Genomic DNA, 20,496 nt, shown 5'->3' with positions numbered 1-20,496 from the left:
GAATTTTTTAAAAATGTATATTTATGTTTTGGTCTGTTTCGGTCTTTATGAAGATAATGGGAAGAAAAAAATTTCTAGTATTATTTATTTGAAGTAAGAGGTAAGTGACGTTGCAGTTCGGGATAGATGTTCTATTTCAGTTTTATCATATCCCTAGATTCCTAATCTACCAGAATATAAATGTTGTCCCAATTCTTTGCTAAATGGCAAATCTGATCACGAATTTTGTGACTAGAATGAAGTGATGCTAATAAATATATTTATGCCGTATGAGGTTGAAGCAATCTTGGATATTACTTTAAATCATCAAGGAGGTGATGACATTAGAATTTGGAAGGGAGATTATAGTGAAAAATACTCTGTTAAATCTGGTTATCATATAGAAATGAAATGTTGGGCTCCTCTGTCTTTATTTTCAATCTTGTCACCCTATTCAAAACTGGTGTAAACTCATTTGGAGTGAACATATCCCTCTCTAAATTAGTATTTTCCAATGGAGAGCTTCTCGAGATTACACACTGACAACATGAAACATGAAACTTACTTTCTAAACATGTTCCCACTAATGGAGTTTGTTCTTTATGCAGGTTCTAATATTATGCTACTATCAGCACTGTATTTTCTTTTGCCATGAAGTTAAATTTTAAATCTGGAAAGAGACATATTTCTAGAGATGTTTAAGCCATCTTCAAGGGACTTCTTTTGTTGAATGTGGTCTAGTTGTTTCACGAGAATATGAGAGGAGAAGGATTTGGAAGTTTTTGCGATGATAATTTGGGCAGTTTGATATAAGGTTTGTAAGAAAATGCATGATGAGTCTTGCCATAAGACAACTATTACAATTTATTGCTTTACCGGATATTTTTTGCAAATTAAGCTCGTTCTAGAGTTGTATTATATATGAAACCATCAGTAACGAGTTAATCTGATAAAGTTAGGAAAGCTCCCATATTAAATCATTTGCCATTGGATATGAATTCGGGGTTCAATGGTGGAAGGAATCAACTCAATGTTGGGCCATGGTACGCACTTTAATAAAATAGAACAGATAATAGATTTTTAAACACATGACTTTCATAAAATATTATATTGGAGTGTCGTCTTTTTATTCATTAGTGCACCTCGAACAGGAAATTACCTAGTTCAAAACAATTATCGTTGAACCTATATATAAATAAAATTTATAAATATGTTTTGGAATTATTAATTTGCTTGCCAAATATATAAAATTTACTATATACAGACATTCATGTGATTGTACAAGTAGCTAATTTATTAATTAATTACCAGTCAATCATTTGCGCTCATTTACATTTTTCTTGAGCTGAATTTATATTAAAAAAAAATTGATTGCACAACAATTAAAACTCATTGGTAATTATGGAGAAAATGAAAACGATGAGTCATCGGTATGACATCGTTAGTGGGCTAAGAACGACATTAATAAAATTTAAAAAAACTAAGGAATTGCTATAAAAAAAATGGATCTGCAGTCTACACACAAAATGAGGGGCCTGGGGGAACCACTGGTCCTCTAGCGAAGAACTTGGCGCTGAAGCATGTAGATCTAAGAGGGCCGACAGGGCCAAAGGGCACCAAGTGTATGTTGGACAACTCCACGTCGGTGCAGGGACATGTTGAACTGCAATTCAGATTTATTGGAACCGCTGAAATTGTTGTTCCTCTTATGTTCCTGAAGTGAACATCTCTAAGCTGGACGTTCGATTGCTGCATTGGAACGACGTCCATGTATGTGTTAACAAGATGGAATTATAAGGATACGAAAAAATCGAGTATTTTGGTGTACGTTACGTACCTGGCGTTTCTTCTTGGAGTCGTAGTGCTGGTCGATGATGATGGGATTTTTAACTTGGTTCATCACGAGATCCTGGAAGTAGATTCCGGTGGCAAGCAAGCGTGGAGATGCGTGGTAGGTTTTGATTCTTGCACCATTTGTTGTTCCCGTGAGTGTGCAGTTGATGATGGTGACTCGGCTCAAGTTTTGTTCATCTGGTCTCTTTCCCAAGGATCCGACGCTATATATATTCAAATCAATCAATCATTTTGAAATCATCCTATTTTTTTTCGAAGCTCTGCCGAGACTACCAAGTTAATGTACCTGAGGCCATGTCCAGGACCACAGAAAATTCTGGCAACTAGAACATTGTTGTTGCCATGGCCTACTGAAACGCAATCATCCCCGGTTCCGATGATTGAATCGGTGATATTAACGTTTGTGGAGCTGCTGATATGCAAGCCGTCTGTGTTTGGGCTCTTTCCAGGGGCCGAGATTCTCAGGTTCGAGAAAACCACGTTGCTGCTGTCCGTCACCTTTGTGTGGAAACCCATGCTGTTCACGAAATTCAAGCCGTGCATCGCCCCGTATTTCACAGACTGAAACACTAGAGACTGCATGCATGCGTATAGAAAATTTGAAGGGACTGCATGCATTCACGAAAATCTAAAGAATGTTACTAGAAAGATAATGCTTACGACAGGAAGTGGTGGGCCGCCCTTGCTGCCTTTGCCAAACTGCCAGAAGATTGCCCCCGACCATTAATGGTCCCTCTGCCTGTAACCTCGACGCCGATAACTTCATCAATCATGAGCCAGGCGCCGGAGGAGTACAGACTGAGATCGGTGCTAGCCAACAGGTTTCCCCGGAGTTCGATGACGATGGGTTTCACGCAGGGTCCTTTGAACACAACCTCCCCCGTAACAAAATCTCCACGCGGGATTAGAAGCTTCGCTGGTACGAGAGATCTGCATGCTGCATTCCAGGCCCGTATGAGTGCCTGCAGGAATTAATCTTCTTGTAATATAATAGGCACTCAAGAAGTGTACGTACTTTCACATGAATTAACATGCACACATATTGAAAAATAGAATAAAATGTTTATTAAATAGAATATTCAAGTATCGTGATGGGAACTTCACCAAAGAGTTGTCTTTTCTACCATTAGCCACAGCCCCAAACTTCATAACGTCAAAAACTGTCTTGCCAACTAGGCTATGACGGGCACCAACAGCATTCGATTCCACGCCGTTGATCGTGAACAAGCAAGCCATCCCCAAAACCAGGCATATTTCCCGAACTCCGATTGGACTCGTCATGTATGGATGCCCTGAAGACAATTTTTGTATGTTAAGAAGGTTGAGTTCCTTTTTTTTTGTTTTTGTTTTTGTTTTTTTATTTTCAAATGCCAATGGCTGAAAATACTATTAGTTTTGGTCGTTCGAAAGCTGTTTATACCTACTTTTGAGTACCATACGTTCCATTTCCTATAATTTTATCGACTAAGATTTGTTGTTGTTTCTAGTTCATCTATTTTGGCGAATGAGTCATGAATTTCATCTATTCGCTTACTATTTTTAGCCAGATAACTATTTGTTTGATCACTTCAATTTTTTTATGAATCCTAGGAATATATATTTTACATCTTAAATCACGATGTATAGAAATTAATATTCTCTACTTAAAAATTATCGACAATATTTATTTTTTGAAACAAAAACATAAAGACGTACAGGTGTTAATAATAAACCCCATACACACAAAAACCCTACTCACTTTACTCCCTTGTCATTCTTTTTACACTTTTATGATCTGCTAATTTCGGCCACGGCGGGAGAAATTCTAGCGCGCGCCTTCTAACCGATTGTCCATGGTTTTCAGGTCATTTGGAGAAGCTGAGACTATGAATCACTGACAGATAGAGGAAGCAATTTTTTGAGAGCATCAACCGCATGTGATTTTACTTATATGCTAGCTGTCCGTTTTTTGTTGTTGAATAAACTATATTGATCTTGATGCAAATCAAACTTTACCAAAGGTCCGACATTCACATGACAACAATTGTAAAAAATACTATTCAACCAACTATGCATCCCCTGATGTGCAAGATCATGTGCATGCAACTTCATTAGACAATATTCCAGGACAATGCCGAATCTTGATATTCGCCGATGAACACAAGCTTGATGAAGATTAGGCAGTACTGCCGCAGTACCCGAGAATGGGGAGAAGTTGTGTGCAGCTTCAGGCCGTCAACCATCTTCGATGCATAAGTCTCTATGAATAAAGTGAATAAGTAACCTTTAGGTACAGTTTGGTACGTAGGATATATATGATAAGTAAGGGATAAACAATATAAGGATAAATCAATGATAAATATAATGATAAGATAATATGTGGAATGTTTGGTATGATTTTAACAAGAGTGATTAAATTTATATATTGACATGTAATGACAAAATTAACCCTATCACAAAAACTTATATTTCATTGTTATCAATATCTTGTAATTGCATATCTCAATTTTTAAATTACGATATATATATATATATATATATATATATATATATATATATATATATATATATATATATATATATGGTCCTAAAGAATAATTTTCGTTTCTTTCGTCTTATTTTTGAAATTATTTAAACAATTTCTTTTCCTTTTTCAAAGGTGATCATCGGTCAAATTTTATTTTTGTCTTTTTCTTTATTTTTTTATAATCTTTTTCATATCGAAAAGGCCTAGTAACTATTTGTGTGTGTATATATATGTATCTATATATTTGTATATATGTATGTATTTAAAAAACATTTAACATTAACTTAAATACATTTAAATTATTTAAACAAAGAGATACCAAATGAAATCAGAGAAGGGGTTTTGGATTTTTATAAATGGGGGTAATTAAGTAATTTGTAGTATATTTTATCATTAGATTAAAACTATCACACCTTTTACTAAGGATGTTTTATCCTTTTAAAAATGTATTTATCAAGTGCTCATGATATTATCATGGGCTTTTTAAAAACGTACCAAACGTGGGATAAAGCGGATTATTTATCAATCTCACCCTTATCCCATGTACCAAACAGTGCCTTAAAGTTGAAGTATATATCGATTTAATTTGAGTCACTACCATATAAATTAATCAAGAAATTTCCCTATAACTAGTAGTTTTTGTGCTCACTAGGTTTATGAATTTATTTTTAATTGTTTTTTTAATATATTTTTCCCTTATATATTCATAGATTGATCGACATAGATTTTTATACTATATAAAGATCATTCGGTGCTATTACGAGAATAATATGCTCAAGACAGATCAAACGACTCAAATTTCTTTGGCCACGTGAGATTCACAAGAAAATATCTGGACAATAGGATCTGCCATGGAGAAATGCAGATACAAAAAAAAAGTAAAATTAGTGTGCACGTAATTTACATAGTAAAATATATTTTAGTAATTTAAAATAATTAGGTGAAATTATTTTTTCATGATGGAAGAATCCGATGTCGTTACCCTTCGATATATGCACGGTAAACCCCGTTGAAATCCACTTTTTTCCTTAACATAAACCTAATCCTTAATTCATTAATGTTGGTAAAAATATATTCTTGAAGTACTTGATATAGAAATTCTGGCGTGGTAATTTTGAATATTATATAATTTGTTACAGTACTTGTAAATATTCCGCCAAAACTGGTCGCTTTATTCGAAAGATAAAATTTTGCCTAGTAATTCTAGCGGCATAAACTAAAAATTTAATTTTGTCCTCAGAATTAAAGAGAAGTATACTAGTTTAAATAATTTAATTAGTGCAGAAAAAGTAAGTTAAAAAATGACTTAATAAAAACTTATTAAATTTATTTTTCATAATTAATCTTTTCAAATATTTTGTGGGTACAGGTCGTATTTGAGATTTTCAGGACCTGAACCGAATTTATAAAGTTGGACCTCAAGACAAGATGGTATGTTCATTTTTTTTAATTAACGTCGTCGGTATCGATTATGAAAATATAATAATGATTAAAATCATATTAAATGAATTAAAACATGGCTAATAACATTTATCAATTGAAACAAACTAAGCCAAAAAAAATAAAAAATCATGACCATAGACGTTATATGAATCGGAAGAGTTATCTTATCTACTTGACATACTTTTCAATATGTTTTTTGGTTGATTTTGACAACTCAACAACTCTTTGTCATAGTGTGTTATAATATATATACATATAACCATTTTGGTATACTGAACAAGTATCTGATCGTTTTTAACATCTATTATGTTATTTACAATTCCATCTGGGATCTGACATGATCGTTGCTTCCTTATCACGACATTTTTTCGGTTTTCTACATTGTTTTAATATGATAAAATTATTTCTCTGACTATTTGTTTTGTTGTTAAATGATTTTTCAGTTTTTGAGAATCATCAACTATAACTCTTAAGAAAAAATGTGTTTAGTAGTGATAGATTTTCAATTGTTACTAAAAGTATGTATAACTTATATATTTTTCAACAACATAACCAATGAATGGTGTTGCATCCTCTTCAAACATCGTGCACTAAAAGTATGCATAACTTATATATTTTTAGTATCAATATTATCAACATATAGCTATAAGGATAATAAATTTTTAACAACTATTTCTCAATCACTGTGACAAAAAATACATGAAAATCTCTTCAAATGACTATATCTTAGAATTGCGTCCTCGTTTAATTTGATGCAATTCAGGAAATTCATCTCTTTCGTCATTTTTTTTGAAAGCTTTGGAACAATGATTGCGTGCATCATGTCATGAGGATGATATAGTTTTGATCTCATTTGTTGTGTCTAGAACATATATAATATTATATTATTCATTGAAACAAAACAAATTTTCTTCTAATATTGAGTTTACATTTTGTTTTATAATATTTTATATCTTGTGGAATGACATACAAAATTAATTATTGTATTTTAAAAATCTTGAGAAAAGACACGAATAACGTAATGAAGACATGCATATGAGATATCATTCAAATATATGTCAAAGTATCAGTCTTATTCAATATCTCATGTAATAATACAACTGTTTATATTTCATAAGCATTTTATGATAGTCAAAATTAATTTTATGAAATATTGTAGAATTCTATTTGAATTTCAATATTTGACTAAGTGAATTTATTTGGCGATGAGTTTTCTATGCTAGCATCATATATCTTATGAATTATTTGGTTAGACACTTTATAACTAAAAAAGAGACAAAAACAACCTTTTAGGCACCTCGAAATTTATCGAGATAATATTGGAGAAAATAAAGTGAAACTGTCTCAATGTCTCAATAAAATGCATAAAATTGATCTATTATGTCCACAAAGCTTTAGAATTATTCTCGTACCATTATAAATAGAATGAGATTTATGCACAGTTTGTTTTTTATGTATTTTTTTTCTGAATGAAGAACTTTTTCTTTTTGAAAAACTATTTTATTTTTTAGAAATATTGACATTTTATATGACATCCATATGTCGTAAACCATGAAGTAGCAACATAATCACTATATAACACTTAACGTACACATACAATTCTTCAATTTCTTCTTCATTGTAGTTCGTTGAAATTTAAATCTGAATCATTCTTGATCTTATCATTTTGCTTTAAATACGATTTAATATATATATATATATGTATATAACACTTAACGTACACATATTTAGTTAGATCTAATTTCAAATATCTATAAAAAAAATATGCTTGAATTATATCGTAGAAAAATTAGGACATAGTAATATGCAACATTATTTTTTATTTAACATGTTTTTTTTCATCCACTATATTTGTCTTAACTTTTTTGTTCAAAATTTGACGCATTTCGTAGACTATATGTATGAAGAACCAGAAATTATATATTTCACAGAAACCATTTATTACCCTTTCGTAGGACAGAAGAGCCCAATATACGTGGCTTTGATTGATGTATTATCATACTTATTTTCATGTAAACAACAAGGCATATCATATAATACCAGAAAAATCAATTACTGCCTAACAATATTAACCAAAATGAATAAAAAATCATACACAAACAATCTCGATAAGAGAAAAATGATAACTCAAAGTTTTAAAATAATTTATTTAGTACAATAACAAAGAAAAGAAAGAAAATACGAGCAACAAAAATCATAAGTCACTCTCAAATTAAATACTAACTCATATTATTCATAATTTGTATTAAATTTCATTTTATTCCAAGTAAAAAGAAGGCGCCTTATTAATTAACGTCATTATTTCATAGATATTCCACATATTTTTAAAAAAAAAAACACAAAAGAAAAAATGGTGCTTCGAAATCATCATGAAATATTCTTTTGATAAAACCATTAAGAAAAATAATCGTAAAAATGTAATATAAAGTTGCACATTTTTTTCTTAAACCAAAGAAAATATTAAACCATTGACAAAATATATCTAACAACAATAAAGCTGCGTTAATGGGCGATATAATTAAAATTTAGAATCATTATTAATAATTGAATTAGAACAAAATCTCATGCCAAAAGTCCACTGGATATTATATATTTTAACAATTTATCCATGTATGTCGTCCACAAGAGGACTCATAAACCTACCAAATTTTTTTAGTTGTGGTATTATTTTCACAATAAATAATACCACAAAAATAATATAAGCAAGCACACAAAAACTCAAATTCAAATACGTTCTATCAATCTAAATACAAAAATTTTGAATAGAGAATACAATAATGTCGTAAAAAAATTTAACTATTGGTTTATAGACAGAAGTTAGGAAATACATTTGTCCAAATAAATAAAAAATATTATCTCTTGATATTCTGATACATACGTAAAAACGAAAAAATATTTCGACATTTTTAATATTTTCTAAGTCACTTCAAACTAAGTAATCTAAGCAAACAGAAAAACATAAATTATGTGTTTAAATATTAACAAAATATCTCAACAATAAAAAATTGAAAATAACCATTTTGTGGGATATATGATTTTGTTTGCTATTTTCTTTCGGCATACAAACAAATCATATAAGCAATCCAAATACAACATGATCAATACAAATGACACATATATAACAATAAAACATGTTAACGTTAGGGTGAAAAACTCCTCTTATTGCAAGAACACAAATAATCAAATGGATCATATTATTAGTAATATTTATTTAGCAGCATTTATAAAAAAAATTGACTAAATAGTTTAAAAACAGTGTTTGAAATCACTTGCATACAACAATTTATCTCAATCATGTATCTCTATTGACACATGAAAAGTCTGAAAATATCTTTATTCTAAATATGAGAGAAGTTTGGTATGACCTTAATATCTATTAATAATTTATTTGTATTCAATCGGACTCATCTTCCTTCGTCTTCCCTTTATTACCAGTCATTAATATGGTAGAGATTTTCTATGAATTTGACAGCAATGTATAAATTTAAGTAAATAAAATTAAATTTAAAAGTAAATTAAAATAATAATTAGTTTGATTGAGTTAAGTACATTATTAATGATCATATTAAACTAACATAAATTTTTTAAATAATATCATGAACATGAAAAATTGTAAAACAAAAAAATGGTAAAATAATAAGCTCACAAATGAAAGTCATATATTTCATATATTAATAGATAATATATCATTTAATAATATTTATTTAGCATCATATATCGAAAATTGACTTAATAGCTTAAATGTTTGAATTGAAATAACTTACATACAAATATTTTCTCTCAATCATGTATCTCTTTGATATATAAGTAGTCTAAAAATGTGGGGACCCGGACGCTAATCAAGTACTTAATCATGTTTGGGACTAATTAATCAATTATAAAACAGGGTCTAAATTTTTTCCAAATACAAAGCGAAACGTAATGTAATTCAAATTACATATTAAACATGAACATACAAATCTTGCGTTATCTACAAGAATCCAACTAGGTTCAACTACATATCAGTGCTGAATCCTATGTTGCTCCGAAGCCCGGATCTCCACGCTATCTAATCTTCTCTCATCCTCTTCTTGACCCTGATCCAGCCCCACATGTTGTCATGCACACATACAAAACAAGACAACAGCCGGATAACTCCGATGAGATATAAATATCCCAGTATAAACAATGTAAACATGCAATCATATAAAAGCATATACGAAAGCATATATAAGACATATTCTTAACCTGTATCAAATCAGAATACATAAATCAATATCAAACATTCAATAATCATGAATGGCATAAACAATGTAAATCAACAGGTCATATCAGACTCAACTCAACCGACGCGTCGTCATCAGACTCGACTCCACTGACGCGTCGTCTCAGACTCGACTCAACTCTATCCTAGGGATCCCGATGTCTGAATATAGGTATTATATCGAATCTCAGTCGATAGGAATGAATCAATCCCTAAACGGCATCGATATAATTCTTATATCAGTGTCTGGGCGAATCAGCCACAGAATTGACGACTCAGTCAATAACCTGACGAATCAGCCAGTAATTAGGCGAATCAGCCAATAACCAGACGAATCAGCCTGTAATTAAGCGAATCAGCTTAAGTTTAGACGAATCAGTCAATCACCAGACGAATCAGCCGGTGACTAGGCGAATCAGCCTATAATAAGACGAATCAGTCAATAACCCGACGAATCAGCCGGTGACTAGGCGAATCAGCCTATGACTCAACGACTCAGTAATCCATACATACAGTCAGTATCTAAGCAAATCAGTCAATGACTAGCGAATCAGCAGTCATTACATGCAGTAGCTATAAATCAATAAGCTACAAATATCAATCTTATCACACAGTAGCTATAAATCAATAAACTACAATCATAAGTCTGATTAATTGCAAATATCAATGTAATAAGTAAAAGTATGTGATTTAGGGAAACTCGAGTCAAACCTCACTCGAGTTGTGCAATCCCAACTCAACATTAATTTATACCTTTATTCCTGATACTCTGACTCTGTCGAAGTCTCGAACTCAAAACCTGTCAATATCGATCTGACAATAATAATATCGAGGGTTTGGTATCAATACACCACTCAATTAATACTGGATATAAACAGAATTCAATCAAATTCTGTTTCAATAACATAACATCATAATCTTAATATATCCAGCCCTATCATATCAGTCAGATATCAATTCTAATATCTCATAATCGATAACCACTCAATCTGGATATCAATTCTTATTCAATCTTATTCTGAAATCATAACAAGTTCATATTCAGTCCGTTTCTTAATCTGACTTCGATTCTATGATGTCAACTATGTCAAGCACAACATATATGAGTTCCATTCAATTCTGACAATATCATAATTTCAAAGCATGTCAAAACGTAGTAAAACTTACGTCCAATTGTAGCCTACGTTGCTAGGAACTCGATACCGAAGTCGGATTCAAAATCAGACGGACGGATTTCTTGAAAAAGGCGTAAGGATTTTCTCCTTTCTTCTTCAGACCCTTTTCTTCACTTTTCTGAATGAATTTCGAATGGATTACCACCTATATATATCATTGCATGCATGTCAAGAGGTGGCGCATTCTTTGCAAGGCACGTCGTACCGCGGGTGCGGGAGGTGTAGGACCGCGGGTGCGCTCATGCGTCGACAATCTTATCCATCTTTTCAATCATTTATCTCTTTGATACATAAGTAGTCTAAAAATATCTATTTTTAAATGAAAAATAAAATGTTTTATATGACCTTAATATTTATTAATAATTTAATTTTTATTCAATCACACTCATCTCCATTCGTCTTCCCGTTATTACCTTAATGTTCGTAATATCAACAATTTATTTAAATTTATAACATTATGATAATGATTTTCTATGAATTTAATGTTAATGTAAATGTTAAAATAATTAATTTTAAATTTAAAAGTAAAATTAAAATAATAAATAGCTTGATTGAGTTAAATTTATTATAGTGATTTTCTATGAATTTGATGTCAATATATAAATTAAAGTAATTAATTTAAAATTAAAATTAAAATAATAAATAGCATGATTGAGTTCAGTAGTGTATTAATAATCCTATTAAACTAACATAATAATTTGAAGAATCCCATGAACATGAAAAATTATAAAACAAACAAAATGATAAAATAGTAAGTTACAAATAAACGTTATATATTTATAATACTTATTTATTATTTATAATAGTAATATATGTTAGTAATATTATCAATTTTTTTAAATGTATAACAATTATGATAAATATTTTCCATTAATTTGATAGAAATGTATAAAATTAAGTAATTAAATTAAATTTGAAAGTAAAATCAAAATAATAATTATCTGGTTTGAGTTAAGCATACTATTAATTACTATATTAAACCAACATAGAAAATGACTTAAAGAACCTCATGAACACGACAAATTGTAAAACAAATAAAAAAAAAATAGTAAGCTCGCAAATAAAATTAATATATTTATAATAGTAAAGTTAAGCACACTATTAATGACTATATTAAACCAATATAGAAAATGACTTAAAGAACCTCATGAACATGACAAATTGCAAAACAAATAAAAAGGTAAAATTGTAAGCTCACAAATAAAATTCATATATTTATAATAGATATATGAGTATATATTATTTCATGAAAATCATAATAAGGAAAATTTTAAAATGTACTTGAAAAGATTTTTCAAGATATAATGAGAGTTGGCGAGGAGAGAACACAAAATCTTAAGATGATTGAGTGTAATGTAGGACTCATAAATAATGAGTTTTAATATTAAAATAAATGTGCGTGAAAAAGATATGTCGGTATGATAAATATGTGACAGTAGACTCCACGATTTTCGATGAGTTGATACCATTATAGATGTCCTTAGAAATGAATACGATGTACTCGAATTATATCAGCCATCGACCAGATAGATATCGGATTATGTAATAATAATATATTATTAAGCAATCAGTGTTTATGGCCATGAATTATTTTTTAAACATTAGATTCCAAATCTGACAAGTCAATAGTTGTCTCCATCAATTGCAGATATATGGAGCAGCCGAGGAATCTCTCTTTTCATTATTTTTATCAATATTTATTTATTTAATACCTTAAAAAGTCCGATCTGGGTTAGATTTTGATGTCGAAAACAAAAAGAAATAATGATTGGGAGATGAAACATAAAATTAAAGTATGAATAAAAATGAAATAGTTTGTAAATAGAGAAAAAGTTGCTGATATGCTTATCAGGATTGGTTGTTTTCAGGATTTGTGATTACTTTATTATGACTAGTAATTTATTATTTCGATAATAATGCTGCAACTATATTAAATATATAATTTGCAAAAATAATATGTTAATATTTTATTTTTATTTTTTAAAAAAGTGGATGAGATATGAATCCATGAGTAAATTATTAATTTATTAAAATAGATTTTTATGATATTTTTATTGAACGAAAAAAAAATTATTGACAGAGCACAATTTGTTATGTAACTTTGAAGGCGTTGGCTTATTAGTAAAAAAATATTGAGTATGTCTCTTGTGAGACGATCTCACGAATATTTATCTTGAGACGAGTCAATCTTACCAATATTAACAATAAAAAATAATACTCTTAATATAAAAAATAATTTTTTTTTTTTTTTTATAGATAATCCAATATTTTTTGTTTATGATAGTTCTTTTTTTCTAATTTTTTTAAAATAATTAAATTACGTGAACACGTGGAAACCATTCGCGATTGTTACTAGCTTGGAACGTAGAGGATTTCCGGGAAGAAAGTAATTCATTGATTGGTTATCTGGAACAAAGACGGGTAAACCACATCTTTTTCTGACAAGGAAAAAACCAAATCATAAAGTTTGAAAATACCGACACCAAAAAACCATCAATTGACACCAATTCTGTGGGCGTTAATATATATATTATTTTATATAAGAATGGAATTAGAATTAATTTTATGTTTTATATTTGACAAAAATTACGTGAAACGATCGTATTTTGTAATACAGATATTTTATTTAGATCATCTATAAAGAATTATTACTTTTTATCGTGAATATTGGTAAGGTTGACCCGTCTCACAGATAAAGATTCATGAGACCGTCTCACAAAAGACCTACTCTTTATATTTTATATTCAACATATGTCATCTTTTCCATAAAACAATATATTTTAATGTATTATAGTTATTCTTATATGATTTTTTTAATAAAATTTTGAAATTATATATCAATCACAATAAAATTTTTTTAACTTAATTATTCAAGTTAATTCAATATATTTATTTATTTAATTAATTTTTTAAAAAATACATAACAAAAATTTTCAGTATTAATAAATAATCAAACTTAAAATACTTTCATTCATTTTAAATAATTTTTTTATAAAAAATATATCAATTTGATTTTTGACAATATCTCTACAAAAAGTTATACAAGATGATTATTTGTACATGGAAATAATAATAAGTATGTTAAAATATTTATAATTAGTATAATTTTATAAATTTTTAATATATTTAATGTATTATAGTTATTCTTATATATGATTTTTTTAATAAACTTTTGAAATTATATATCAATCACAATAATTTTTTTTACTCATTATCATGTACAAAATTTTGAGTTATAATCAAAATTAAAATATAAATTAACTAAAATTAGAAAAATAATTAAACGTTAAATGTTATATAATAATTAATAAAAAAAATTCGCTTATTAAAAATAATTATTATAAGTCAATAAAATATTATAATTTTTTGTCATATAGTATAGTAAATTTTTATTAAAATATTTAATAAATATAAATTTTAAATTTTACGAGATTTTATGACCACAAATCAAAAATAAAATGAATTATGTTAATAATTTTAATTTTAAACTATTGTGAGAACTTTTTTTAAAAAAAGTCCAAATAAAAGGAAAAATATACAGCGGAGAAAAGAATGAAAATTTAGTGTTTGTATTAACATTATTTTTAATATAAATGAAAGTGAGTACGCGAGTTTGAGATATTTTCGATTAAATGTACATTTAAATTTTTAAGTTAAATTAAAAACATTTTTTTATATTTTATAGTTATACTTAAACTTTTTTCTTATATTTATAGAATTTTATTGAGTTATTAAAAATATATTGATATTTCGAGTATCTATAAAATTTTGTAGAGCTTTAAAATTTTAAAAATCTTGATAATAAAAATCATTAAAAATTTAGAAAAAAAACAAGTTGTTTAATGTGTGGAAAATTTTCCAAAATTGATGAAGCACGTGAAAGCGCCACCTTTTCTCTCTTAACCGGCATAGCCAACAACTCTATAAAGTCAGTGAATCACCCGATAAACTGACAAAACTGGGAAATATTTTGTATTCCATTGGATAGGCCGAAGAACAGGATCACAAAATCGCCATGTCGAGTTCAAAACTTGCAAGATTACCGAGCATCAGGGAAAGGGTCGAGGACACTCTAGCCGCTCACCGGAACGAGCTCGTCTCTCTTCTTTCGAGGTATTTTATCGAAAACTATATCAAGAAACATTATCGGTGTTTTTTTCCTTCTTCTTCTTTCATATATTATGTGATCTTTTAGATTTTCGAGAATCGTTTTGGTTTGATTATGTTTTCCGTTGGTTTTGAAGATATGTGGAGCAGGGGAAGAGTATATTACAACCCCATCACCTGATTGACGTCTTAGACAACATCATCGGTGACGATGATTCGAGGAAAAAGCTCAGCGATGGTCCCTTTGGTGAAGTGTTGAAGTCTGCTCAGGTTAAATTTTGTTTTTTGTGTGATAGCTGTAGTTAAATCCCTGTCAAAGTGGTATAATTGAGTGTGGATCAGAAATAAATTGGTGGGTAATTTGGCATTCAAGAATATTTGATTAATTCAAAAATGTATTACCTTTTATGAGATTAAATTGTGGAATAATTCATAATGACAAATGTCCCAGAGTTATACTTGGTGGCACACTGAGTTAGTATGCAACCAATAACTCCTTTCTAGTACTGGATTTTTTTAACATCGTGGAAGATGTTGACTCCTTATTTGAAAACTGGTGTTCGGACCGAGGGAAATATTGTGGTTCTCTACCCCTTCAACTTATGCTATATTTCTTTTATTTCAGGAAGCCATAGTTTTACCACCCTTTGTTGCTATAGCTGTCCGACCAAGTCCTGGCGTGTGGGAATATGTACGTGTCAATGTGCACGAACTTAGTGTTGAGCAGTTGACAGTTTCCGAATATCTACGGTTCAAGGAAGAACTTGTGAATGGGCAGTGAGTGGAAATCTATTTTTCTGTGTCAAGATATTACTTTCTCTGTTGGAACATGAATGATTTTTAATACTTGTCTCTTTTATTTTGAACATATCCTAGGGATGAAGATCGATATGTTCTTGAACTGGATTTTGAGCCATTCAACGCCACTTTTCCTAGGCCGACCCGATCATCATATATCGGAAATGGGGTCCAATTTCTCAATCGTCATCTCTCTTCACTCCTGTTTAGAAACAAAGAATCTCTGGAGCCATTACTTGATTTTCTTCGTGCACACAAATACAAAGGGCATGTAAGTGCTCATTTACATCATCTCTTGCTTAAACTAACGAGCAGTTCTTTTCTAATTATCTGGAAAAATACTTGATATTGCCAATGTTTGTTTGCAAAGGGGATGATGTTGAATGATAGGATACAACGGATATCCAGGCTTGAGTCTGCATTGGTTAAGGCTGAGGATTATGTTTCTAAACTACAACCAGACACTCCCTATTCTGAGTTTGAATACGAGTGAGTTTTCATATAAGAGAATATATAGAATACTAGTTCCAAAATTTCAAAGTTCACATGTTGTTGTGGGCCTGTGGCGTGTGGATGCACAGATTGCAAGGAATGGGTTTTGAGAAAGGATGGGGCGATACTGCTGCACGGACTTTGGAGATGATGCATCTTCTATCTGACATTCTTCAGGCTCCGGATCCGTCTTCTGTGGAAAATTTTCTTGGTAGATTACCTATGGTGTTCGATGTTGTTGTGCTTTCAATACATGGCTACTTTGGCCAAGCAAATGTCCTAGGCTTGCCTGATACTGGCGGCCAGGTAATCATTTCTTTAGGATTTTGAATGAATTTGCACAGAAATGAAAACTTAATTTCTTGGTTGACTTGCTATGTATGTAAAACTCTGTTACGAACTTTTCTTTTACAAGTATTCAATTCTTTTTTGGTTTACATGCAGGTTGTATATATACTAGATCAAGTACGCGCCTTGGAGAATGAAATGATCCAAAGAATAAAAAAGCAAGGGCTGGATATCACTCCTCGAATCCTTATTGTATTATGCTAAGGAGATTTTATTAATTTGCGGTTATGGACATAGCTAGGATGTTTGTGTCGATATCTTGCTTAGCTTGATTATCTATTATTCAGGTAACTCGATTAATTCCTGATGCAAAAGGCACCTCGTGCAACCAGAGACTGGAAAGAGTAAGTGGATGTGAGTATTCACACATTCTGCGAATTCCATTTAGAACAGAGCATGGCATTCTACGCCAATGGATCTCGAGGTTTGATGTTTGGCCCTACTTGGAGAAGTTCGCGGAAGTAAGAATGAACAAGTTTTCCTCTGACTCATTTCGATTATTTAAATCGCCCTTCTATCTCAGTTTAAAATTATTGTTTGTGATTCAGAAATCGCTGCATTCCATTCTCTTAACATAAGGGTGCGCTCGGGGAGATGGATTTTAAATCCATGATTGTTTTATTGTAAATAATAAAACAATAGATCAAATATTAAATCAACATCTTATTTATACATTAGTAATATAAATTAAAATGAATTTCAAATGACACCATCATTGAGTACTTGTAATTCATCATAATTAACATGAAATGTTGTATAAATATGTAACATGTAGATTTGAAATTTATGTTCTTACTTCTAACAACAAAAATACATTTGAAATTCTTGGATTTGAAATTCATCGATCCAAAAGCAAAATAAAGTTTAAAGAAGTTAAACAAGACGGTAACGAGTATCTTGCTCTATGAATTTTTAATTGATGCGAATACTATTTTTCATAACTTGTGCAATCACCAACCCTTTTTTGAATGATCAGGACTCGGCAAATGAAATTGTTGCCGAGTTACAGGGAGTACCGGATCTAATTATTGGCAATTACAGTGATGGAAACCTGGTGGCATCCCTGTTATCTCAAAAAATGGGAGTTACACAGGTGAGATTGATATTTAATTTCTCCATAGTTTCTCTGAGGTATTTAGATACGGTAGGATATCTTAATTTCCTCTTTGTTTCAGTGTACCATCGCACATGCCTTGGAGAAAACTAAATATCCAGATTCGGACATATATTGGAAAAAATTCGAGGACAAATATCACTTTTCATCTCAATTCACTGCTGATATCATAGCCATGAATAACTCAGATTTTATCATCACCAGTACATACCAAGAAATTGCTGGCACGTAAGTGTATATTTCTCTTGTGTGGTCTCTTTATTTCTTGAAGAGTCTAACAGCGGTCAATGTCGTTCCTTGAACTGAATAACGACATTGTGGACATAGGAAGTTATTACGTTGCGCATGGCCAATCTAGCGTAATCTATGTGACAAGGCTACAATAAATTTCATTCAAGAAACTTGTAAAGAAGGTTTCTCTCGTCATTTTATGGGACGTAATATGATATTTGAGTTATTGCATTTGATTCATGACTTTCAGGAAGAATAGTGTTGGTCAGTATGAGAGTCACACAGCATTCACTATGCCAGGTTTATACCGTGTTGTCAACGGTATAGACGTCTTCGATCCTAAGTTCAACATAGTTTCTCCTGGAGCAGATGACTCCATTTACTTTCCATATTCAGCGAAGGAAAAAAGACTTGTTTCTCTTCATGGATCCCTTGAAAAGTTGCTATATGATCCTGAGCAGAATGACGAGCACATGTAAGTCAATATTTTTTACAGCTCATTAAAATTTGAGAAGAATATTTGAGTTCGATTGATTCTTGATCAGAGGTTTACTGAAAGATACTTCAAAGCCCATAATCTTCTCCATGGCGAGGCTTGACCGGGTTAAAAACATCACGGGACTGGTGGAGTTGTATGCTAAAAATGAAGAACTGCGTGGATTGGCTAATCTTGTGATCATTGCGGGTTACCTTGACGTAAAACAATCGAGTGACAGAGAAGAAATATCAGAAATCGAGAAGATGCATTCTCTTATAAAGCAGTACAATTTGGAAGGCCAGTTGCGTTGGATAGCAGCACAAACAAACAGAGCAAGAAACGGTGAACTTTACCGCTACATAGCTGATAAGAAAGGAATTTTTGTTCAGGTAAGACGTTGGTAATCGTTTCTTCTGCATTAGTTGCTTCAGTCAGGTAATATATTTCTTTGTCATATCAATTCCTTTTCTTTTTAGCCTGCGTTGTACGAAGCATTCGGCTTAACAGTGGTGGAAGCCATGACTTGTGGCCTTCCTACATTTGCAACCTGCCATGGTGGTCCATTGGAAATTATCGAAGATGGGAGATCTGGATTCCATATCGACCCGTACCATCCCGAAAAGACTGCCGCCCTCATGGCAGATTTTTTTCAAAGATGCTATGAAGATCCCAGCTACTGGGCGAAGATATCTGATGCTGGTCTACTAAGAATTCAAGAAAGGTATCATGCCCTTGAATTCAAATTTGACATCATTTAAAGTTTCCACCTTTGATTTGGGTAGTGCAAAATCATCACCAAATCCTTGTTTCTGTAAGGTACACTTGGAAGATTTACTCTGAGAGGTTGATGACATTGGCCGGCGTATATGGCTTCTGGAAATATGTATCGAAGCTTGAGAGGCGTGAAACTCGTAGGTATCTCGAGATGTTCTACATCCTCAAATTCCGTGACTTGGTGAGTTTTTACCCTCGTTTCGCCGTAATATGTCAGTCTTGATCTCGCTTTAAAATAAGGGTTACTTTATATCGATTGTAACATTTATGTTGCAGGTTAAATCTGTACCTCAGGCTGCAGATGGGGTTCAAATGAGATAGATGACTTACGACTGTTGGCGGTGTCGCGGATCCGTCGTCTGTGTATTCCATGGATCATGTGTTAATGTGTGGGATATCGAGCTCTAATTTTATTAGCTATTTATACATCAGACCAGAACAAAACGTCCAGCATAAAATGTGTTGATTTATAATAACTAAACTAGTACTCGTTGGCATATGATCAGCTTCATCGTTGCTAACTGATCATCATCTCTGTGTGAATGTATATCCTCGGATCATGTGTTAATGTTTCTACTCGTGCAAGTTCTTTAGTTCAACTCTCAAAGAGAATAAGATGCGTTGGCACAGATTGTGCATATCCATGAGTTGTTAATTTATAGTTGAAATATATAAATTACTTGTGAAATTTTAATATGTCTATAAAAAAGCCAATTATGCGATTTTATATGATAATAATCACTTGGAAAAATGGTGTAGATAACGCAAGACGTGGAAGAAACCAATGGTCAGAAAGAAGTAACCAAGTTATTTTGTAGGTTTGTGACATTAACGTCGGTTTGGAGGTTACGAAATGAATATGTGGATGGTTTCAAGACGAGTGAGTCTCACGTGAGACCGTCTCACGGATTATTATCTGTGAGACAGATTAAATCTACCCATAATCTGGATTTG

At 31.1% G+C, this 20,496-nt stretch overlaps 1 protein-coding gene and 1 pseudogene across 1 annotated transcript; one reads left to right on the top strand and one right to left on the bottom strand.

Moving 5' to 3' along the window:
- Window positions 1–1,382: 1,382 nt before the first annotated feature.
- On the bottom strand, window positions 1,383–3,205 carry LOC140812768 (exopolygalacturonase clone GBGE184-like; annotated as a pseudogene).
- An 11,848-nt stretch (window positions 3,206–15,053) lies between these two features.
- Window positions 15,054–20,141, top strand: LOC140832376 (sucrose synthase 2). Its single transcript, XM_073196376.1, has 15 exons — window positions 15,054–15,313; window positions 15,445–15,577; window positions 15,933–16,084; window positions 16,184–16,376; window positions 16,476–16,594; window positions 16,687–16,903; window positions 17,042–17,137; window positions 17,233–17,406; window positions 17,922–18,038; window positions 18,121–18,287; window positions 18,541–18,765; window positions 18,836–19,157; window positions 19,245–19,489; window positions 19,585–19,723; window positions 19,819–20,141. Exons 1-15 carry the CDS (start codon window positions 15,216–15,218, stop codon window positions 19,861–19,863), a joined length of 2,442 nt encoding a protein of 813 aa, XP_073052477.1. The 5' UTR covers window positions 15,054–15,215; the 3' UTR covers window positions 19,864–20,141.
- Window positions 20,142–20,496: the final 355 nt, after the last annotated feature.

Source organism: Primulina eburnea, chromosome 1 (genome assembly GCF_022965805.1).
Source record: "Primulina eburnea isolate SZY01 chromosome 1, ASM2296580v1, whole genome shotgun sequence".
NCBI classification, from domain to species: Eukaryota; Viridiplantae; Streptophyta; class Magnoliopsida; order Lamiales; family Gesneriaceae; genus Primulina; species Primulina eburnea.
This window is presented reverse-complemented; position numbering and strand designations above follow the sequence as displayed.

Coding starts and splice junctions, on each gene's coding strand:
- LOC140832376 (XM_073196376.1), top strand. CDS start 15,216: ATGTCGAGTTCAAAACTTGCAAGATTACCGAGCATCAGGGAAAGGGTC. Junction 16,085..16,183: donor GAAGAACTTGTGAATGGGCA/GTGAGTGGAAAT, acceptor AACATATCCTAG/GGATGAAGATCGATATGTTC. Junction 18,039..18,120: donor AAAAAATGGGAGTTACACAG/GTGAGATTGATA, acceptor TCTTTGTTTCAG/TGTACCATCGCACATGCCTT.